The sequence below is a fragment of the Dermacentor silvarum genome, chromosome 3, assembly GCF_013339745.2.
Source record: "Dermacentor silvarum isolate Dsil-2018 chromosome 3, BIME_Dsil_1.4, whole genome shotgun sequence".
In the NCBI taxonomy this organism is placed as follows: Eukaryota; Metazoa; Arthropoda; class Arachnida; order Ixodida; family Ixodidae; genus Dermacentor; species Dermacentor silvarum.
In genome coordinates this window covers 201,331,455-201,355,271 of record NC_051156.1, presented here as the reverse complement: position 1 = coordinate 201,355,271, position 23,817 = coordinate 201,331,455, and the positions used below count along the sequence as shown (strand labels likewise).

The 23,817-nt window shown below is 49.2% G+C and overlaps 1 protein-coding gene across 1 annotated transcript in view; it reads right to left on the bottom strand.

The window, feature by feature from the left end:
- Positions 1 to 325: 325 nt before the first annotated feature.
- LOC119446505 (uncharacterized) overlaps positions 326 to 23,817 on the bottom strand; it is a 105,409-nt gene continuing 81,917 nt past the window's right edge. The window contains exons 12-24 of the mRNA XM_049664898.1: positions 21,437 to 21,568; positions 20,191 to 20,279; positions 19,239 to 19,460; positions 16,713 to 16,950; positions 15,831 to 16,050; positions 15,013 to 15,064; positions 13,858 to 13,983; positions 13,230 to 13,334; positions 12,512 to 12,592; positions 6,337 to 6,592; positions 2,648 to 2,806; positions 2,159 to 2,293; positions 326 to 480 (exon numbers count right to left, since the gene is read on the bottom strand). Of these exons, the coding sequence (XP_049520855.1) occupies positions 343 to 480; positions 2,159 to 2,293; positions 2,648 to 2,806; positions 6,337 to 6,592; positions 12,512 to 12,592; positions 13,230 to 13,334; positions 13,858 to 13,983; positions 15,013 to 15,064; positions 15,831 to 16,050; positions 16,713 to 16,950; positions 19,239 to 19,460; positions 20,191 to 20,279; positions 21,437 to 21,568 (1,953 nt within the window). The 3' untranslated portion in view covers positions 326 to 342. The remainder of the gene's footprint in view (positions 481 to 2,158; positions 2,294 to 2,647; positions 2,807 to 6,336; positions 6,593 to 12,511; positions 12,593 to 13,229; positions 13,335 to 13,857; positions 13,984 to 15,012; positions 15,065 to 15,830; positions 16,051 to 16,712; positions 16,951 to 19,238; positions 19,461 to 20,190; positions 20,280 to 21,436; positions 21,569 to 23,817) is intronic.

The following is a 23,817-nucleotide window of genomic DNA, read 5'->3' as shown; positions in this document are numbered from 1 at the left end:
AATTGCACTGTGTGCCGTAAGGTAATCAGTTAAAAAACGTACTTAATAAATTCTCGTTAATTAGTCGATTGCACATTTCAATTTCTCGTGCAACTAATGTCCGCCTCTTCGAGGGGATCAGCTCAAGGACTCTAATTGTGCTACCTGCCAGAGGAATTTTTTAAAAATTGCATAAAATCTTAGCAGGAACACCCGGTATAGCTTACAGCCGACAACGTATTGCTTTACCTGTCAACATACTTTAGCCGTTATAACGCGCTTTATTCACTATATAGGTCATCTTGCGCGTTACCAGAAAAAAATTAAAAATGTTGCAGCTCGCGCGGTCTTTCTAGAGTTGGTTTAGCGTAACAGGAATGTCTGTACAGTCTCGGTGTTGTTGAATTGCTTGGTGCTGTGTAAAACGTATTCTCCCGTGGTGTTCATCGAGAGGAGAATGATGGCCACCACCACGGTCTTCACGAAGGCTCCGGTCAGGATCTGCAAGAACGAGGCGGGACAACTGCATAACTATACGGTAACAATTTATGAATCATAGCTCGCATTTTAATATTTGCGTTTGTTGCAACGTTTTTTTTTTTCAGTTATCCTATAACGCATACGTACAGCATACTAAACTTAAGTGTCCCGCCATTTGCTGTACTTTAAAAGTTTATTAACACTCACTCACATGAGTGCGGTGGTCCCCCGACAGCTCTTGAACTTTGTGACCTCCGACTGTATAAATAGTATTGTACTCTCTGTTGTGTAATAAGTAACTGAATAAACTTAAGAAGCTGGAACGCGGCGACTCGTCCTACGGGCGTAGGTTTATATGGACGTGCGCAGTCGACACAGCCGGTGCGCAAGCCCTGAACATTCCGAGGTGTGACGTAATATGCCCAAGTATGTCAGCAGACCATCTATTTTAGGGAGCCTACATGCAACGCTGTTGCAGCGTTGCATGTTGCATTTCCGGCACTGAAACAGATTAGGGAGCCTATATGCAACGACATGCAACGCTGCAACAGCGTTGCATGTCGTTGCATGTAGGCTCCCTAATCTGTTTCAGTGCCGGACGCAGCGCGCCGGCCTATTTGGATGACGTCTCATTGAAAACGCGCGGGCCTTGTTGATGACCTCAGGAAATGTTGTACACTGCTTAACAAAAGAAGAAGAAAAAGAGGATTCTTCGGAAACCTGGCATTCCTTAACTTTCACATAAACCTAAATGCTTGACCGTGTTTAGATTTCGCCTCCATCGAACTGTGGTCGCGGGGAATTGAACCCGCGACCTCATGCGGCGTGTCTTGATCGATCGAGAGTTACGGAGTCCGTTAGTTGGCGGTGTCTCTCATTGCCAACAAGCACGTACTATTCCATCTCGCTTTTCTGGAAAACACCATGCGCGACCCTCGCCACATTTGCAGTGCCGAAAAAAGTTTTCAGATCGTCGTTTCCGTTAGGTTGAGGTTTCCTTTCAACTTCACGAGCCCGAAGTTCGGGATCGGCCTGTCGCCGCTGCCGTTTCGTGGCAGCGGTTCGAGCCCTCTTCTCCGCGGCGCTGTCCACGGCGCTGACACTGGCGTTGACGCCAGTGTGGCGTTGACGGCGTTGACGCCAATGAGAGGAGCGGCGCGCGCGCGCGCGTCATTATACCGCGAGCTACAGTGGCGCCCCCCAGCGTAGGGAGCCTACATGCAACGCCGTTTTGCATGTAGGCTCCCTACCCTAGCGGATTATGCAGCGCCTACCGTCGCGCCTCTAACCTAAGCTGCTTCGCATTATCGCAACACCTGCGGAGCCGCAGGTGTTGCCATTCGTTGCGCAATCCGGAGAGGAGCGGAGCGTCGGGGAGGAAAGGAGGAATGCCGAGAGGAGAGGAGATGAGACAAGGAGAGGAGGGGGAGGAGGATGCGCATGCGCAGTGCGAGTGTGGACGCCTATTCGAGAACTATGCTCAACGACAAGTCATCGGTCTCGCCCTGACCGCCGCCGCGTCCCAAGGGATCCCGGCCGACGGTTAGGGAGGATGAGTGTGGGTTTGCGGTTTAGGCTGAAGCCTCTACCCCGTCATCTATTTGACGGGTGTAATTAAAGTCACTTCTCTCTCTCTCTCTCTCTCGAGAGAGAACTGTGACTAGCTGGCCCCGCAATGCACCAGATGCGTGAAGCTCACCAGCTGCTTGCGCGTGACCGGCGCCATGTCGTGGAGCATGACCAGCGGCAGCGAGACCGGCATGATGGTGTTCACTGAGGCGCCCACTGCCACTGGCAAGCCGAAGTACAGGGCGTCGTGCTCCGTGTCAGTGGACTGCGAAGATGATTAGCAGCGCGTCGATTATGTGTCGTCGTGCGTCCGCTCTTATAAACTCCGCAACGACACTTGATGGAAATGCGAGGTCAGTACGAGTGCACTTACCGCGCCTCAATTGGAAATTTGTGTTAAAAACTGTAAAGCGAAACACTGAGTGAGCTTCAAATTACTCTTTCAAAACTGCTTGCGGAACGAGGCTGGTTATTAGCTGTGAAAATGATAGCCAGTATTCTCCGAATTTCTTTTCCAAACCACGGCGCGATATCGTTCACATTGTGCTACACTGTACGTGCGCGCCTGGCAGACATTGGACTACTGCTACTTGCTCGTGCATGTGGTATCTGTACTCACGAGGCTAACGACCATGGGCAGGATGGCGTCGCAGAGCGTGGCCGCATTCATGAACTCGGCCATGAGCGACGACGCGATGGTGAGCAGCACCTGCTTGACCAGGTCCGACTGGTGGCTCCAGAACGCGGTGTCGAACGCCACCTTGGCCATGCCCGTCGTCTGCGAGTCAGACGCGTTATATCCCTCGATGAACAGAGTTCGTCACTTTTCTCGAACGGGCATTGTATGAACACGTGGCAAAGGAAGGGGGGGGGGGGGGAGGGTTCTGTAAGTGTCCACATATAGTGGACATGTTCATTTCGTCTGCTGCTGAAGTTCTGATTGGCTGGGCTGGGGTACACGTCAGGAGGAGGCGGGCGCTCCCAGCCAATCAGCACTTCTGCAGCAGACGAAATGGACACGTCCACTAGGTGGACACTTACAGAACTCTTACAGACTTCCCCCCCCCCCTCCCCCTTAGCGGCTTGACAAGCCAGGCGATGGTTGACCGAAAGATTGATATATAGTGAGGTCTCATAAACTTTTATACAATGCTCAAACTACAAGCTCTATACGGTCAGTTATGCAGTCCTTTGAATGTAACATTCGAGTAGCAATTGTCGCACGAGGCCTTACTTTAGTGCCCTTAGAAGTACAGAATACTAGATCAGTGCTATAAATACAGTGTGCTTTTTCGCGAATGCGCCTCTCCGAGAAGCAGGGGCTCGCTATTATGACGTCAATACGGCCGCTGGATAATTATACGCTTGATATCGAGTTCAAGTGACACGATAAACGCAGGATTTTACTAAAGTTACGAAGTTCTAGAGTAACTTCTGGACTATTTTCGTACCAGAAATGCCACGCGTTCAATCATTGCTCCCTTTCCAATACAACGTGATGATATACACCGTTACAAAAAAAAAAAAAAAAGAATCTGGCAAGGAATTATTTAAAAAACGACAAATATAGAGCATTCTTAAAGCGTGCGAATTTTAGCGCGACATCGATGCACGAAAAGGGCGCTTTGTGCAGTACATGACCACTGTGTTCCCTTTTGCGCGCGTCTATACCGCGCTGAAGCATTTGACGCCACCGAGGGTTACGCCCAGCAACCTAGCTCATTTATAGGGTGTCTATGTTAGACACGGACACTTATGACACTGCCCCATCTCCAAAGGTGCAGAGTTACTGTAAATGGCTCCCGCCTATCGAAGCAAACGTGCGCATCGGTGAAAACGGTGAAGTGAATGCGATGGTTCAGAAGAGGCGCCTTGGTAACATTATCCAAATAAAAGATGCTATGCACACGTACGTTCGACTGATCTTTGAATTTCATTAAATTTTACCATCACTGTACTGCTTCGGAGCCAATTTCCGAAGTACAACGCTACGTATAAGTCATAACGAGGAACCCCCCTCACCTGCTGTAAGTAATACTCTCAATTTCGATCATTTTTTTCGTTAGCACTTGCGACAATTGCTAAGCTTAAGAAGCATTCCTAATGAACTCAGTATTAAGCGTGTTTCTTTTCACTTAATCATGACTGCGTACTTGTTTGAGACAACATATTTAAGCAAATATGGTTGATGATCAATCTTTCATAGGTACTGGTAGAACACGAAAGTGAAACGTGTCTTCAAAGAAGCTGTTGCATGTTTGCTTCTTGAACTCACGGTCCGGTCTGCTGCAGCGAAAGACGCACGATTTGTGGGGGTGGTGGTGAAAACATTTATTTTAGGAAAATACAAGAGAGTTGACCCCGAAGGGGGGGACACCTAAGTGGACTCCCTAGTCCGGGATTCCATTGGAGATGGCCGCCGCTCGGGCACGCGCCAGGGCGCGCTGGGCGCACAAGGTAGAGCAGCTGAGCCAACACATCTAGATTACTCTTCTAGGTGGTGTTGGCTGAGCAGGGTCTCCTCCCAGGCATCTCGTGTGGGAACGGGAAAAGGGGGGAGAGAGGAAAAGAGAAAGAGGGGCAAGCTGCAACCATGTGGTAGGTGTTGGCCAGGACCCCACAATGGCGACTGTGCCCACTTGTATTAGGCAGAAAATGGCGAGCCACCGCAGGACACAACAGGCTGTTGGTCTGAGGCGCAGGGTTCGCTCATCGGCCTTAGACAGACCCCGGTTGCAAGATAAGCATTTGGTGAAGCGGCACAGCGTCGCCCCGCCTCCCTCCCTCCCTCCCATACCCCCACGGCCTTTCGCGCGACGGTCGCGTTTGCTTTCCGCCATGCGTTCGCTCTCCGTGATAGCGCGCGTCCGTCCCCCACGCGCTTTCACTCGCGCATACGGCGCGCGGCGACGATTTTATCGCCCTTGGACTTATACGGAACCTCACGGCGACGCCGACGGCAGAAATCCGGTTCAAGTGTCCATATAATTGCTATCGCAATAAAAAGTCCCAGAACCCGGAGCTCGGGGACCACGGGGATGGGACCCGAGGGCAAGGAGAGCCGGGGGCGGGGTTAAAGAGGAAAGAGAAAGAAGTAATCGGGGGACATCAGGGTTTTCTAGCAAATACTCTGAAGTTGGGCGTTTGGAAACTAATAGGTAATAATGACAGTAAAGAGCATTGGATAACTTCTAGGTAATGAAACATCTTATTCGCGAAAAACTGGTCATCGATTTTTACACATCCTTGTAACATACATTATCATGTGCATGTGCAACATGTCGGTTTCCATCCGAGACCTGTCCGCTCTTTGAACGCATCTCATTTGAGAGAAAGTTCTCTCGACATCACAGTTTCCATTAGCTAGGCACAACAATGTCAGTGCCTGACGTTGTTGACAACGGTTGGGTGGTTGGCTGAGAGCCGGATAGCGTCCACAGTGCTGCACACAGCTTGTGAAATGAACTATAGGTAACTGGAGTTCACTTAAGCCAACAGGATCCAACTTCGTTATCCCGAGGCAGGGTAGCTATAGCGCGTGTGCACCGCAAACTCCGTGCGGCGTAAAAAGAAATAGCTTGGTATGTGGTATTGGAATTCGGGGAGAAATCGGGTTTAACCCGATTCTTCTGAAACATGTTCGCGGTTTATGTAAAAACCGGGTAAAATCGGGTTTTACCCGAAAACGAGCAAACCTACATATATGGTATCGGCGGACGCGCTCGCCGCATGCCTGGTCGCTGCCGTGGAGCACGTCTCGTGCGGCACTCCGCTTTCCTCCTCACCCTTACACCATACTCTCCTCCTCTTTCCTCCTCATGCTACCGCTTTACCCTCCTCCTCCTCCTCCTCCTCGCGGCTCTCCTCGCTCTCACCGTCTTTCATCCCGCGCTGCGCTCCGCGTTCGCTCTTTCATCCATCGCTGTGCTCGTTCGCTCGGTTACGCCGAGGGACGCCGGCACTCAACGCAGGAACGAGCGCCTAAGAGCTGCGCTCCAAAAAGGTGCCGCTTCAGTTTTGGAGGGTTGTCGTACAGCAAATCTCCTAGCTGACTTTGGCCATCTGGCATTTCTCAACGAGCACCAAGTTAATAACACTAGTGAGCTTGTATTCCGCCATGCGGCCGCTGCGGTCAAGAATCGAACCCGCGACGTCGAGCTCATTAGCATAACGCCATTGTCACCGAGCTACCGCCACGGGTCGTCACGGGCTGTTCGTCCCAATGAAAGTTCGAAGGACTGCCGAACGCGCTGGAGTGCATGCGCGTGCGACTTTTTGCGAGCTCTCAGTCGCAACCGTTGGACGGACCTGGGCGACTCGCGTGATGACCGACGCGGCGCCGTAGATGACGATGACGCCCCACGGCAGGCGGCTGGCAAACGAGGCGAGACCGCGGTCGGAACCGTGGGGCCGAAAGTCGGGCGTGTCGTCCCCGTCCACGTCCACGTTGTTCCGGAACTGGCTCGGGCTCACGCTGCTCTGCGGCGGACTGGCGCCCGGCCGTGAGCTAAGCGCCGTCGACGCCAGCAGCACGATGCCGCCAAGGATACACGTGTTCAGGTCTCTGCGAGACAGCACCGAATTCGGCGCAGCTGAGTCAGATGAAGGCGACAAAGCTAACCTCTAGAGACAGCCACTTTAAGACGCAGAGTTTTCTACAAAAAAAAAAAAAAAAAGAAAATTCTGCCGAGATGCAAGTACGGTGGATCAGCCAGCATGATAAGGGTGGGGCAGTATATACATGTATCTGGATAAACTTCGCGCTTTTGGCTTCAATCTGCTTTGTCAAATAAATCGTGTTCGACAGAATAATAGTATTGCGTTATAAATCCAACGGTTCTGAGTGATTATATGCCTTGTGCGAAGATATATACTTATTGGACGGCGTCGTATTTAGACAATTATGATTGCTCGGAAATTTAGAGTGAGCGTAAATATTAGCGCCACATGATCGTCTGAAGCCGCTAGCACAAAGGTTAAGGCAAATCCACGCACCACACATCGTTCCCATGGTATCGGAACAATCGCAGCGCCAGAGAACAATCGCAGCGCCAGCGCTCCATTAATTGTTTTCTAGAAAGGTCTGTTTCTTAAAGCGATACTAAAAAGCACCACTGAATCAGTCAAGAGCGATAAAGTTTTCTCTAAAAAGTATTTTCATTCATTTCGCTGTAAAAGGTTGATGACTGCCGGAGAAAATGGAGGCAAAACTTCCCTATATTAAATGTTTCGCGCCTAAACTACAGCGTCTCTACGTCAACGTACCGTCGCAGATTTCAAGATAGCTTCTCGTATCTGTAAATCCAAACAATACAGTGGTTCACAGGTTGATGGAAACGCAACGATGAACAGCGATCAAGAGTCATCAAACCAGGACTGTCGCTCGAGCTAACGCTTCGACAAGGGGTGTTGTCACCGTCCCCTTTGTCGAAACTTTGGCTGGTTCTACCTCTGTTCCACCATTCCTTGTTCCATTCCGTACCCATTCATTGTTCTACCATTGTTTATCACTTCTCTTATGTGGGCCGTTCTGGCTCAGAAAAGTGTTCTCGAGCCTTGCCAGGCTGACCCTTAGGTTCGTTACAAAATAAATTCATGTAGTCCTTTATGAATAAGAAATTAGACGCTGCCGAAATCTATGACACCATGGCGAGCTGGAGCATGAATTTTAGAGCGGCGTGGTCACCAGCAATATCCTTTTTTCTTCCTTTTTCGCCCTTCCTAGTTTACCAATTCTCTGTTCATGTCAAGAGAGGCCATAGGCGTGGCTTTAAGAAAGGGCGCTAATTACCATAGAGTTTCCTATTAAAATTACTAGAGGGAACTCTGGCTTCAGCTAACATGATGATGATGATGATATGTGATGTTTTATGGCGCAAAGGCCAGTAATGGCCAAAGAGTGCCAAGCGATGGTGTTATGTACTCAATGACACAAATAATCACAAAGGGTAACGTGGCTGACTGTGAAGATATAACGCGGTTGTATAGGGACCTAAAACCAGTAGCAACATGTAAACATAATAAATTAATGACACTGGCTCGTGAGGTGTGCTGTGAACCAAAAAAGATGTACTCTGACGGAGTGTGGAATGATAATTAGTATACTTGGATTTGTCTGCTCTTCGTGCTTGTGGCTTTGTTTACTACGCTTTTATTTTCATAAATTGCCGAGAAATCTCATTTTTCTATACACATGGAGGAAATAAGTCTCTGCGTATATGCACACGCAGAGATGTATCATCGCGGACGTGGGTGAATTAAACCGAGGTTCTTGCAGCTCCAGTACGCACTATCTCGAGCGTTCCCTCTAGTAATTTTAGTGGGAAACTAGTGCCGTATTCCACGCAAACAGGAGTAAGCACTCCCAACACTGTCAAACTCCACCATGTTCTCATATTCTGTAATGGCGGCGTTTTGAGCTAATCAGAGCGGCCGTAGCAGCCCTGTGGACCAATCGGGGGTGACAGGATGGAGAATTTGATGATATGACATAACTTCACTACGTCCAGAGTACCGACCCCGGGTCTCGCCTCGAAGCCCCTTTTCAACTCCACCGAGTGGAGCACAGCGCCACCCCGCGACTGACGAAGACGATGACGCGACTGGCGATACTGATGAAGATTTGGTGGATAAACACATCTTAATTCACTCCAGTACATTCGAGTAGACGCCAATGCGGATTGTTAAAGGGGCCCTGAACCATTTGTTATCGAAGTTGAGAAATAAATTTCAAGTGAAAATAAGCTATTTCAGAAATACTTTGCCGCAAAAAGTACTTCAATGCGTTCAGCAGAAGCGGAGTTACTGGCAATGAAACACGGCCTCCTCTGTGTTCCCCTTCCTTCCTCAATACCTTGCACTGCGAAGGCTAAGGTGGGGGGCCACCGCGCTCCGCCTTGGAAATGTCACCGTGGGGCGCAGTTCAAATTTCATTTTGGATGTTACGTAGACGCCACGACTTCCGATTTTGGTGCGTACGACGCCCTAAACGTCAGCCAAACGCAGTTGTCCTCAGCGAGCCGCAGGGCGCTTAGCCAGTGGACTAGTGGCGGCATCCCGCGGCGGCCGCGGCGTAGCCGACCGCAGCGACCAATAGCAGCCGCGTATTGTAATGTGCTTTATTACGTAATAAAGCACACAGAAGAGAGTGAGGATCATGGCTTCTGTTGAAACGAGAGCGTTTGAGAGAAAGGAGACTTCGCGCTCCGCTCGCGAGCTCCACGCACCGAGTACGACAGCAATACTTGGCTGAGATGTTCAGAGCAGCTTATGCCACCCGCAGACTATGTTATTTCACCAAGCCCGAGGGGTGGTTCAGCTAGGGTCTCCTTAAAAGAAAATGACGCTCAGGAATCGCCGTGGAGCTTCACTGAAGCACAGTGTGCACTTACATCGCGGAGCGGCGCCGTCACCCAGTTTCCCGAGTCAAGTAAAGAATCGAATGGGGAAAAAATAGAGTGGAGAAAAATACAACAGAGTAACGGCATATTCACACTGCTGAAACATGTAGCCGACGCCAACGGAATACGTACTCCATATGATGCAATAAGGTTCAAGCTTGGATTGGGAGAGTTTGTTGAAGTCTGTTACGACGGCGGTGCAGAGGAAATGGCAACACACGGAGAAAGAAACACGCCGCACAAGGAAGGCACTGCACGACTATGTAAAGAATATGCTGCCATTGTTTTTTTGTTTTTTTCTCAGTCTGTGAAGCGTGCTTTACAATACCCTTTGCTGCTTTGAGAGAAAGCAAACTTTTGATATTACAGAAAATGCAAAACGTTTCACTTACTGTCTGTGTACGAATCTACACCAGATCGTACTTCCAGAGTAGCCGATCCAGAACAGCAGAATTAGTCGTTCGAAGATTCTGTGGACGAGGAAAATAAAGACATCCGTCGTATACCAAGCGGTAGCTCGCACAATTGGGACACGTTGGGCTTGTGTTTGTTACACACTGTCGTTGTATCATTCACTCGTACACATGGATGCTAGCGAGCTCGAACAAGTTCTTACTGAACCATTGTTATTGTGGTATCAATTATATGGACACTCCAGGCGAATTTCCGCGTTCGTCGTCGCCGCCGTGATGTGCTGTATAACGTCCAAGTGCGTAACATCGCGGTCGCGGGCCGTATGCTGTAGGTGCGAGCGAAAGCTTGCGAAAGTGAGCCGAGATGTGGCGCTGTCTTCTCGTGCTCGCAAGGGAGGAAGGCGGGGAGGGTGCGCGCTGCCGTCTCACGCGCTCAAGCGGAGGGGTGGGGTGAAGGGGAGACGTGCGCGGGGGGATGGGTTAGTGCGCGGGGGGTAGGAAGTTGGTTCTTTATTCTATGGGGTAGGTTAGGGCGCATCTCCTCTTCTACTCAAGCTGCGGCGGCTGACCGAAGCCGCGCGCGTCCCATCTTGGAAGCAATCTGCGCTGGGGTCGAAGGCTGCCGGCCGGATGTAGCTGACGGTTTCGTGTGCGCTGTGTTCTCGCTCGCCGAGTTCGCGTTGAAGCGAGAGGCAGTACGAAGGGGAATTCGCTCGCTGCTGCTGTCGCTCTTCATCACGCCAGCGTTCTGACAGCGAGTGTCCGCGGTCATCGAGTCAGATGCATTCGCGTTTGCCTGCAGGTGCGTGACAACGCGCTTGTTAATTTAGCTAGTAAGCGAATGTTTACAGCAGTTTATGCAGCTGATAAAACGACTAACCTTTTACTTCGCATAGCTGTCTAAAGATTTGTTATCGAAATCAATGCTTCGCCTGTCCGGCGAAACTGTTGAATCTTTTTATCAATTCGCATAATCATTAATCACGACAACTTGGTTCAAATTATAACACACTATTAATGTCGCTAAGCTGTTTTTACGCATCTGCGATAAGTAGAATATACTGTAACGTTGACACACCCTATTAAAGTGATTATATAGCCAAGCTGTTACAAGACAGTGTGACACAATAGGTTGAAGCCGATTTTATTTTTATACTAAAAATACGATCTTTCAGCTATCTTCACGACTTTAAGCTTAACACGCCTCACGTATTTAACTTATCAATGTAACGTTTAGCACGTTCAGGAAAGCCACGGTTACTTTAAGTCTCTAATTTATTATTATTTTTTTGCTCTACAGGTGATCTCTAAAGCGCTGCACTTTTTTAATCGAAAATAAATTTTAAGAATACCACCAACAAAGAGAACAACATAAAAAATCTAATTACGCGGCAAGCTGTTATCTGTGCGCAGCTGCCATGCTTCATGTGTTTCACAGTGTACCCAGTTTGTGGTTATCATTGCAAAGTGTTCCTGCGTGAAATACCCGTTTTGAAGTAATGTGCCCGTATCTCTGCGTTTACATGTGCACTGCGTTTATGTTTTCTTTTTGCTTTATAAACCACTTTTGGGTTTTAAAACACATTTGTGTACTGCGTCGATGCATGTTATGCTTTTCGGTTGTTTTGTTGATGACGATGCTGTTTTTCTAATTTTGTTGTCTCTGTTGCCATATACCTGCATTTATGTGTTATGTTATATGTATCACCCCCCCCCCCCCTGTTATGACACATCGACGCTGTGGGTACAAGATAGATACATAAATAATAAGTTTTCGTAGTGCTCGCCTTCTTCACAGAAAGCAGTCCGCGATGTGTCTGCTGTTTTTCGCACTGTGCTGCAGCACGACGGAGTGATTCCTGTGTAAGATGCGTTTTGCAGAAATTCAGCTCTCGTGTGCCCGTGCTCCACTCGAAGTTATGTAGTTTAAATTCGTCGTCACACCAGGACCACAGGTTTTTCTGTTATGCTACAATTTGTAATAGGGCGGGATCGAATCCCGGCCACGGCGGCCGCATTTCGATGGGGGCGAAATGCGAAAACACCCGTGTACTTGGATTTAGGTGCACATTAAAGAACCCCAGGTGGTCCAAATTATTCCGGAGCCCCCATGGGCTACGGCGTGCCCCATAATCAGATCGTGGTTTTGGCACGTGAAACCGCATAATTTTTTTTTGATTCGCAACAATATTGAAATTTAGCCCTTAATTGTTGTTATCATGCGGGAAAGCACCTGACGGCACATCAAATCTTTTCGCGTGACAAATCGGGCTCGACGCAAAAGGTTGAAGATTAGTGACGTATTGCCGTAGGTGTGACAGAGAAACACAACTGGACGGCTTAGCTAGAACTCTGACACTGCTAGTCGCGCTGTAATAAAGCAGAACGGTTCGAACGTGTTTGGTTGCCATGTGGCACCATCTAGGGGCCGTATTCTGAAACGTTCTCCTAGGCGAAATTTCTTTTTTCGCTTTCAGGCGTGCGCTGATTCGCTGTTTTAGCAAAATTGGATGAGCTGATTGGGTGGTTGAGCCCGACGTCATTCAATTTTGCTCAACCAGCCAATCAGCGCGCACGCCTGAAAGCGAAAAAAGAAATTTCGCCTAGGGGAACGTTCAGAATACGGCCCTAGGTTCGCGCGGCGGAAACAAACACGAGGGGTACACTTGCCCGCATCTCTCCTGTCTGCCCAGTTTCAGCTTGGCGTAGCAGCGGATCAGCTCCTCGGCCTCTTCGTTGAGCTGGTTCTCACTGAAAGAAATACAAACAGGAAGGAAGCAGCCTCAATTGCAATTTGCACGTTTTTGAAACGTACAAGCAAAAAGAGGCGAAAATTGTATGAAAGCACGTGCAGAAAAAATTATCCAATCCGCCGCATGATTACTCGCACCAACATGCAGTCCGAGAAATTTCCAACGAGGTTTTTAACAGGTTGCAGCCGCCATCTTTCAGGCGGCAGGGTCGCATGTCATATCGGACGCCGCATTGTATACCGTGCGTTTTATGCTAAATATGTGTGCGTGCGAACGATTTCATTTATCGTACGACGCCTCGAAAAGGTGTCTGCTTTGGCTTTTAGAACGAGTTGGGAAACTGTTGAAAACCGGATGCAAACTCGGAGCGAAACACGCTTGCGTAAAACCACCCGATCCGTCCTGCGACTAGTCGTACCAAGAACGCATTCAAACTTCCTACAGGTCTCCATCAGGTTGCCAGTAGGTTCCAACAGGTTCTGGAAACCTGCTGGGGCCTGTTGGAAACTTGTCGGATGCAGCTGTTGGTTTTATATGGGCCATACATACGTCGTATTGTCCGCGGAACCGCACACGCTTTTATAGTGTTTTCTGTGCTTCCATTTTTTTTTTTTACACCCCTCGGCCGGACTTACTGGGCGTGCAAGGTGCCGTAGTAGACGCAGAAGGAGGACAGAGCCGACGCTGCCAGCGACACCGGCAGCGTGATCAGAGTCCAACTCCAGAAGGACAGCGAAGAGCTGCGAAAAGAGGGACAGAGCCCGGCGGACAATATTTTCTTTCTCGAAGAGAATGTACACGCAAGTTTACGTGTAACCATAACTGTTGGAATGATCCTGAGTTAGGTGAAAAAACACCCTACGCAGATGTATGCCAATCCGAGCAAGATCAAAGAGTGCGAAGAGCGTATATACAAGAAGTTCTCACATAATGCAGAAATCCAGTAGGGGTTCCCGTTTGCCTAGGCCTGGCTGAAATCTACACATGAATTGGCAAACGCTTTGCTATATACTGCGCAATTCCTTCGCTATACCCTAGCCTTTTCAAATGCTTGACTATACCCGAGCTTAGCACTTCCACACTGTTACATCTGACGCATGTTATTACTGTATGCTGCGCCTGATGTACCGATGCATGGCGCCCGGCTTTCACCGTCGCGTCACGGAAGGACACTGTGGAGTTACCCATAGCAGCTTCGCTGTAAAATCTACGGCAGCGCGTTGTCGCACGATTACGTCGACTTGTAAGACGCTTTTGGCGTACCTGTCCATGTTGGCGGCGATGGCTTCGGCGGCCGGCGTGAACCAGTAGCTGGCGATGCTACCGGCCACGCTTGTCATGCTGCCGCATACGCACAGGGCTGCCAGAACCTCCCGATTGCGCCGGAGCCTACCTCGAGACGAGAGTATTATCAGTACGAGGCAGCAAATACATCTACGGTCAGCAGAGATGCAGAGCTCACAGGCGAGCTTTTCAACAAGGCAAGCACACACGCATTCTTTCCATCTCGGATGCTAATCGTACGTGACAGCGCTCTTGCGAGGTGAGGTGATGGGTTCGACGACGCTAGCGACACTATAGCGCCTAGAATATATAGCGACACTGTTTGCGGTGGGCGAATGTGTCGTGAGAGATTTGATTCGTATTAAATCTATCGAATATAAATAGTTGCTAACTGGTATTTTTAATGCGATAGCATATTATACAGAGTATTCAACGCGCTTAACGTTGTCGTAGGAATCAACTGGGGAGGGGGCGGCGCTTGGAGGCGGAGAGGAAGATAATAGGTGGAAGAATGATGAGGAAGTGGTGGGCGCGGACCTTAAACAGGGTCTAAGGCATTTAAGTGAGGTGACAGCGCTCACTGCGTTGCGCCGGTCGCATGGCGGCATAGCGTAGCTAGCGTGGCCGAATCAATCACCTCCACCCCAGAAACGTCGGGCTGCCGGAATGCTCGAGCAAAGCGCAACTCGCTTGGTATTGTCGCTTGGTCAGCGACAACGTGTCGTTTGCAAAGGCGATGGTAAAAGAATGTGAACCGATCATTATCGTAAGGCAGAGACTGAGGGGAAGTGACCTCGACGCGAGACACTGAAGCAGCACGCTGCGGGTCGCGAGGCGACAGCGAATTCAAAGAAGAAATCCATGACCCTTCACAGTTTGCGTGTTCTACAAATGAATTCAGTCGTCACTTGGTTTCCTGGAAACGACTTCAGTCACTTCTGTAGTGTGTGACAGGCTGAAGTTGTCCTAAATGTTTCTCTAAGATATGAATCGCAGAAAAATATTTCAAGTGCTTCCCGCGGAAAACTTGAGCTTTAATTCAATGGCGCCATCCGCCGCGGTATCCCCGTGGCTATGAGGTCGCACTGCTGAGCACCAGTCAAGCCACTTAGAGCTAACTACGGCTCTGCTTACCGTTGCTCCTCGGGATCCTCCTCCTCGTCGTCTGGAACATTTACAGACGACACTGAAAAAGGAAAAGAAAATATTGGCAAACTCACCTTTGTAGCCATTCCTAGCGCTGGTCGAGTCACATGATCTTGCGGAATCAGTGCAGCGCAAACTCGTTCGAGTTACCGTGAATTCTAGAGGCAACAGCATGTTATTCTATAGATGCAAATTCACAGCGCGGGAACTATGCAATGACGTGAAGAATGTAAATGAAGACCCGTCCCCTTTCTGTCTAGTTACTGCGCTGTGAATCTGCATCATAGGTCACAAATTAGCCCTCTGATGCTATTCTAAACTTTGCCATCCGTCACAGGCATGTAGGATTGAACAGGCGGGTTTACTGTAGCCGCGCGCGTCGCACTTCGCTTCAAGTTTGCCCCTTTGAAGCATGGAGAAAGGCTACTATATAAGGCGCCTGGCGCACGACCACCCAAAGCATTTCCAAGGGTTTACTTGCGCTTACCGCCATGGCTAGTGGAGCGGCCAGCGCTCTCGCCTCGAAGTTCGTGCAGGAACGCTCTAGTGTGGTCTAAAACCGCGACGCACATAGAACTACGAGGGAAAATTTTTCTTGCTAATTTTCATCTCGCCGGCTTCGGACCTTGGAAAAGGTGAGACCATCGCAGCAGACGCGACCAAAGCGAAGCGACTACAGAAGCTACCGCTTGCCTGTCACGTGACGAGGGCCTACATCACTTTTTTTTTTTTTTTTGATGAGTAGGCGACTAGGCTTCGAGATTGTCACTTGGCCTTAATTCCCTCGCGAATCGACGTGCGCTCACTTGCGTTGGAGGCGGTGGATCGGTCCTCCGTGCGGAACCGTTGGAAGACCCTGTGACCGTCGCGACCCGGCAGGAACGCCTGGTTCGGGTAGCGTATGGAGATACGGCGCGCCTGCAAGCGGCCACTGCCGGTGCCGCCAAAGCCTGGCTCCGCACGGGATGGTCCCAGTGTGGCGGCCATTGAGACGCGACGCTGCATCGACGCGGCTGGCCGGAATCCCTGCACGAGCGCAGCACAGGCAGCATGATGATCAGCATCGTAACATGCAGTCGAAGAGCTGGTATTTTAAAGAATTCATTCTGCACAAACTTGTCGCAGACAAGTAAGCAGCTATATGCTATATAGCGTCTTAGTTACGCATATGATGATATCCCCAAAATAGACAAACCCACTGCGGGGGCTAGGCCGTGAATCGGCTCTTAGTGCATGGCAGCAGAGAAGAGTTGAAAATACAAACTAAACCGATATGCTCTTCTATGCTTTCTCTCCGTGCGTTCCTTATGTGTTGTTCCCTACGTGGGTTCTCCGTACGTTCTCTGTACCTTCATATTGTGCGGCTACTATGTGCGTTCTCCTATGTGTGCTCTCTGTATACATTCTTTCTCTGTGTGACTTTTTCACGTGTGTTCTTTCTGTGCGCTCAGCATTTGCATTCTCTATGTGAATTCTCTACTATCCTGCTGTGCGTTCTTTCTGTGCGCTGACTGTCCTTTCCTTCAGAGCGTTCCATATATGTGCGTTGTTTCTGCGTTCCCTCTGAATATCGTTTCATCGCTTATGGAAGTTCACCAAAGTAGAATTTCGCCCATACCAGCTCTTATTGTGTTGCTTTTGTGACCACTGCTTTTGTTTGTTTCTTAATTTGCTTTATATACGCGTACCCGGGTCGCCGATTCGGACGACGAGGCGGCTTTGGCAAAGGCGACACCGGAGCCACTCGCTGCAACGCCGATGACCGTCGGCGCGCTGGTCAGCGACACAGAGGGCCCATGGTCCAAGCACTTCATTTCCGCCACGGGTGTGCCTTCTCCGGCTGTTCCGACCGCGGTGAAAGATAGCGGCTTCCCAAACGAGCCACGCAGGGAGACAGACGACTGTTGCGACGGCGTGAACCAAGGGCTGGAAAAAGGAAAAGGACACACATGGCGGCAACCAGATACTGGGTTATTATAAGCGCATTTTTTACAATCATTAGCATATTTACTAACGCAGCAACGGCGTTTACTGAATGGGTGGTAGTTTTTCGCTTGCTTGTAACCCGTTTCTTGTTCACAGAAATTAATATACATCATTGTGCAAAACAGGCATAGGACAAGAAAAGAAAATTTACCGTGGTCGAACGCGGTTAAACCAAGTTTTTCGAGCGATAACATGGTTTTGCTTGCTTTGGGAAAGGACACAGACGCTGCTCGGCGCGGCAGCAGCAGCGAGCGAATTGACCTTCATGCTGCGTCTCGTTTCAACGCGAACTAAGCGCCGAAAGCACAGCGCATACGAAGCTACCAGCACTCGGCGCACTTTGTACACATCGCAGATCGCTTTCAAGATATGGGCGCCTACGCGGCGTACGCAGCAGCTGCCGGTAGTGGCAGGCTACAAGTCCCAGTTTGACCTTGGCTGAGCTTGAAGGTCCGATTTACGGAACCAGGCGTTTTCTGGGTTTGTCCCTGGAGTAGTGGAGCTACCACTCTAAGAGGAAGCCACGCACACTAGCAGGTCTGACAAGAGCACAAATTAGACAAGACAAAAGAAGGTAGGCACAAGACAAGCGATACTCTTGCCTGGTCTTGTCTGCCTACATTCTTTTGTCCCGTCTAACGTGTGCGCTTGTCAAACCTGTTATAGGAACAAACTAGCCCAGCTAAACATTCTATTAAACCACATACGTACACTAGCTCAGAGTGTGGCATTCCTTTTTTTTTAATTTTTTTGTTTTATGCAGTAGGGAAGCGTATGCATAATAAACAGATAAACTAGCTCGGCTTTCTATTTTTGAAGGATGAATATAATTGCATCGATGTCGCGACATCAGCACTCGCATGCTATTTTCAATGGAACATTTGTCATGGTAACCATTGGCATGTTGGCGTGGAAACTTGGGTGTGTTGTGTATGTACAAGGGTGAAACTTTGTGCGCACACGACCGCCGACGCGCCCTTACTAATTACTCACTCGCGCGTTGCCTCGTATCGGAAGTCATGGCATGTCGTGTTATTTGCTTGCTTCTTGCTTCGAGCCTCTCGCGCCGTCGGCTTTGGTATTTATCACGGGTAGACTTTGGCGCAAAATGAGCGAGACACGGTATATCGCGTTCTTTACGACACCGCAAATACTACGCCGGCCGGCGCTTATGCCAAAACTGCGCCTGGCACTTGTTGCCTGTGGTTACGGAAGGTACACTAAGCACTACGCGTGAACCGAAGATGGCGACCTTCCTTGCTTGATGTGGGCTGGCTACCATCTTTTCCCGTGCTTACTACCCTTGTAAATATACCTTGTGAATAGTTTCTTGCCTGCTCTGCTTTCACGTAACAATATTAAAAATATTAGGCGCAGCTTCACACTAGTGGTGCGAAGACTGGGCAAATAGCGATGTTGGCGACCCCACCTAGCTTTATCTCGGTTCGGCCAAGTTTTTGCGAGGTTCTGCTTCGAGACTGCGCCTCTTCCTCTCTACAGTCACTCTCTCTCTCTCTCTCTCTCTCGACTCGAAAAATTTCATTCACTTCTATCTCCGATATTACTACACGTTGTTGAAAAAAGTCACAGTTTCTCCCGAAAGGTGAAGCATTGATTGCGATAGCAAATTAGTGGACAGCTATACAAAGTAAGGATAGTAGTTTTATCGGCCGTATAAATTTGTAAAGATAGGCATACTAACTGAATTAACAAGCATGATGTCACGCAAACATGAACACATCCCACTCGATGACTGCGGCAATTCGTTGTGAAAACGCTGGAGTGAGGAAGCGCGGCTGCAGCAACGAGCGAATTGACCTGCGTGCTGCGTCTCGCATCAACGCGAACCAAGCTGCGGAAACACAGCGCGCAACGGACTCTGTCCCCGGTGTAGAACGTACCCCCCCCCCCCCCCCCTCCCGAGCGTTGCGCGCGACGGAAGACGGCGCGCTTCCTTCCCGCTTCCCTCGCTTGCGTGCGCGAGATTGGGCTGCGATCGCAGGCTGCCACCCGCGCATGCTTTCACTCGTAAATACAGCATACGGCGCGCAGCGGAACCTCACGGCGACGGCAGAAATGCGCTTGTAGTGCGCACACAATTGCTATCGCAATAATATTATTACGGCAGAACGCGCCCTGCAGGGTGCTCTACAGCTTTCAGCGTGTAAGAACCAACTCCGACGATGCCTGGAAAGAGCAAGCGCGAGTAGATGGCGCCGCCGACGCACCTGGCGTTAGACATGCGGCTGTAGCTGGGCTCCTCCTGCAGCGAGGCGCCCGGCATGTCGTGGGTCACGCGCCGGTGCTCGTTGTACTCGAACACGTGAGGCTTGTCGGCGAACGATTGACGCCGACGCTTGGCACGGATCAGTTTGCCCTCCAACGGCTTCGCCTCGTTCGGGGGCGTCGACAACTTGTCCGGCGGAAGGTCGGCGGCGAACCGGGTCCCGCTTCGCGAGGTAAAAAAAAAAAAAAAAAAAAAAAAAAAAATGTCGTTCGCGCGTGTTGTGCAAAGGTGTCCGCGAAAATGATCGATCGAAAATAGGGCGCCAGCGACCAAGGAAAGCTTCTTGTAACATGGCATACTATTTCGTACGTTGTTTAATTTTACCATATTGTCGAAATTCTGCAATGGCGGCGTTTTGAGCCAATCAGAGAGGCCGCATTGCAGGCCTGTGGTTCATTCAAAGCTGACAGAACGGTGATATCGACAATACGGAGGAATTTGACAATGACCAGAATAGCACCCCGGGTCATGAGCGAAATCAATGGCTGCTAATGTTTTGTCATAAATCACGATGTAAATGTTATTTCCAACCCACAGAACTTTATATAGAATACACTGCTGAGCCCTATTAGGGCTCAGCAGTGCTATTACATTAGATTTACTATGTACTGCTGGTGATATATCATACTATTAGCAAGAGTTAGTGCAGTGATCTTGCTCGAGGCCTTTGGTTTTGGAAATAGTATGAGGTGGAATGGTAAATGTAAATGAGTCTGCGGTGGAGGCAACAAAAGGCGGCCGGAAGAATGCTGGCGTAAAGCTGTAGGGAAAACACTGATTGAAAAGGAAAGACAGTAGCGCGCGCGAGCGATCATCCGCTCGCATAAATGAGGCTAAGCCTCATTTAACAACAATTACGTTCAGCTGCATGCAAAAACTGCCGTAGATTATACCTGGGCGTGCACGCTCCAGCGGCGTCCTGTGCGGCTGCAGACTTGGAGGGCTTGAGGATGGACATCTTGCGCTTCAACGCCCCGAGTCTCTGCATGTGTTACACAAAACGACGTCGAGACGGAGGACCAGACCATTTCCCACATGCGGATACACGTTCATACTTCACTGAATGACTCGTTCGGTCTAGAGTACAGTGTCACAGCTGTTGAACGGGGGTCATGTGTTGCGATCGCTCATATTCGGAACAGCGCGAAAAGAACGCGACGCACAAGAGGCTGTTTCCAAGATTGACTCGCCCAACTTTCAATTATCTGCAGTATTTTGATCTGGCGGCTGTGGCGTTGCAAAAACGAAGATGGGACGGAAGATGAGTGCCGCGTAGCCATCGGTCTCGCCTTGCCAGTTGAGAGAGATCGGGTCGCCCTCCATCAGTAACATGTACTACGAACCCGCCTACCGAGGCAGCCGAAATTTTCTTAAGGGAAGACGATAAGTGTCTTGTCCCTGGGGAAACGGAGTTTACTGCTTACAGAGTTCACTGTTCGGCCTCGCTCTGATATGTGCTACAGCCTCCTCCTAGTTAGTTCAGATGATAGAGCGACCGCCCGGAAAGGGCATTAATGCCAGCTTCGATCCCTGGACCAGTACATATTTTTCTTCAACTCTAGTTATTTCTGAAAGACCCATATCACTTGTAGCTTTGTGCTATTCTCAGGTCGATGACATAAAGCTTTGTTTTCATAAAGCTGCCTTTTCATAACACTTTCATCACCTCGGGGGCTTCCAGTGAACTGAACTGATATGCAAGAGTTTGAGAAAGAAACCGAGAGGTCAGTCCGAGGCGTTAATCTCTCGCCTGCTACTCTATACGAATCTAGGAAAGAGGAAGAAAAAGACAGAAGGAAGAAGATAGCACCGGGCGTACGATGATGGGGCATTTAAGCTACACGCCAATGGAGTGCTTGAAATCTCGTTTCAAGTACACTCTTGTGCGAAAGACGCTCTCAACCCCTGACAGGTCATGGTCTGAAAATTGAATCTTAAGCCATTTAGTTCTTACAACACATTCCATTACACTCCGCTACGGTCGAGAGTCAACGACAATGTGACGCGAAGTATTCGGGCGTCGCCGCCGGCTACAGCGCCGCAAAGGCTCTCTGCGCGTAACCACGGACTCCAAGATCCATGACAGCAAAAGCGGTACGCGCGTCATCTCTGAGGCCCTGTACGCTGCCAGTTATATACCCTGGACTCGGGGCTCTCGGCGCCGCGCTTGTCGGCGTCCCAGCACTCGACCGAGTCCTGGTCGTCGAGGCCCACCCGGTGACGCTTCCATAAGGCCACGGCCAACTCCTCGTACAGCATCAGTGTGTCCACCTGCGCCGTCAAGTGTGTCAATATTGCCAAGCGTCGTTTTGCTGTTTGCCTCGAGTTCGTTTTCGCCAAGTTGTCGTTGGGAGCAAGACGCGGCGCCTATCCTTGCCCGCTTCGTCTTGACCGTTGTCGCAAAATGTACAGTTAACGAAAAAGTTTACGGACCACGGGATCTCAGAAAACGTCCAATTTCCGAGCAGCCTATAAACTAGGCCACGTGGTGAGGCTGCTCGTAAATTGGACGTTTTCTGAGATCCCGTGGTCCGTAAACTTTTTGGTTCACTGTACATTACCGAATGCACTCGCGCGAGCACTACGGCGATTGATCCGGAACGTACGGTGGAACTTGTGTAAGTAGCTGACAAAGTTGACCTGTGGGATTCATATTCGACTGCCGACGAATGCGATCGACGCTATCGTAATTTGAGGGTGCCTCGTCTTGGCACAAGCTTGCTCAGTATGAAGATTTAATATTTATAGCTCACATTTCTGACAGCGTTTGGTTTTTCACTTCGAGTATGCCGATATAGACCAATGTTGCATGTGCGAGTATGATCTACGGTCGGACTACGCTTACAGGCTGCGATTGCAATCTGTGGTTACGATTGGCTACAGACTAGATGTCTACCTTATTTATTGATATTATCTGCTTGACGCTGTCAGATTCCGCCACGTTGACGAATTCTGCCACGTTTTGCTTTAGATGAGCGAGTCCGGCCTGCGAGCAAAATTTAGTATACCATATCGGTAGTCCAACAAACCATCATACAGCGAACGACATGAATTGCTGTCGTTGGTAGAGAGCAAACTTTGTCCGGCGGATAGGGCATCAGAGCACGCAACAGACATTGCTGATGAGACGGAGGGTGTGTCCCTATATTACGACAACAATGTCATAAAATTCGGCGAGAATTGCTGTCGCTATAACAAAATCATCTCTATCATGCCGACACGATTTTAATCATTGCATTTAGGGCTATAGATACGAGTAGACCGTACAACTGTCGCAGTGATAACGGCATAGAGACAGTGCCGTATAGCACTATAGTAGCACCAGACATTCATCTGAAAACAGAGGCGCTGATTACATTGCAAAATAATTTACACCCTCAAAAGTGAATAAGCGTGTAAATGCGTCTATAACTCACACACATACACTCTTCTTGAATGTAAGGGTGTGAGTTATAAATCGATTTACACTCTCACTTTAATGGTGTAAATTATTTTACAATGTATATGTCCATGTCAGTCCTCGCCTCTGCACGGCATCAATACACCGATCGCTGGTGAAAGCTCTAAAAGATGCGACGACCTAACAGTGTGTGGCTAAAATGCAGAAAAAAAAAAGAAGTTATCTGTAAAAAAGAATATTAACATGCGAATAATCCCCTGTGCGAGCCGCGAGTCTTCTTGTACATATGCGAACAAACTGATGATTTTATGCTGTCAGGCGCTTCAATCAATCAATCAATCAATCAATCAATCAATCAATCAATCAATCAATCAATCAATCAATCAATCAATTAATTTTATTTCAGAATATATTTTACAGGCCAAGGTATACTGAAGGAGGTCCCATATAGTCAACGAGTGGATTGAGATCTCCTTGAACGGATTATACGAGTATTATATGTTCTATGTTAATTAAGTGAAACTTCCCATCAAAATTCAGGACAAAATTCAGCCGACAGCACCTACGCGCCCGGTATTCTTGCAACTCCTGCACCTACGGACGGGTTTATGACAACTGTTTGCAATTAATACTATGTCACCGTAATCAGCTGGCAACACTAACTGTCGTAATCGGTCTACTAAATGGCAAAGGCCTCTCTTCCAATAGATGCTCAATAGCCCCTGACCTGCATCACGAGAGCCCAGCCGACACTCACAAAAGTAATCTAATCGTTTCTACGTCTAAATCGCTTCCATCCACGAATGCACTTCGCTTGAAACTAATTGTATTACTGTAATTTATAACAGGGTTCTCTTTTCTACGCGTTTTCCCACACGTGCACACATCAGAAAGCCCCTTAGAACGAGACCCCAGAAATTCAGTTCAACTGAAGTGCTGGGGTCATAAGAAAAGGGAAGTCTTGGCCGAGTTTGTGTGCATCGTCAGAACAAAACGCCATATACCAGGACAGCGGGCTAAATTTCGCGCCGCTTGTAAAACACTACCAACACTCCAGAGCACTTGAATAGGCACGTAATTCATTGCAAAGGCCACAACTAAGCCCCAAACTTCGAGCTTT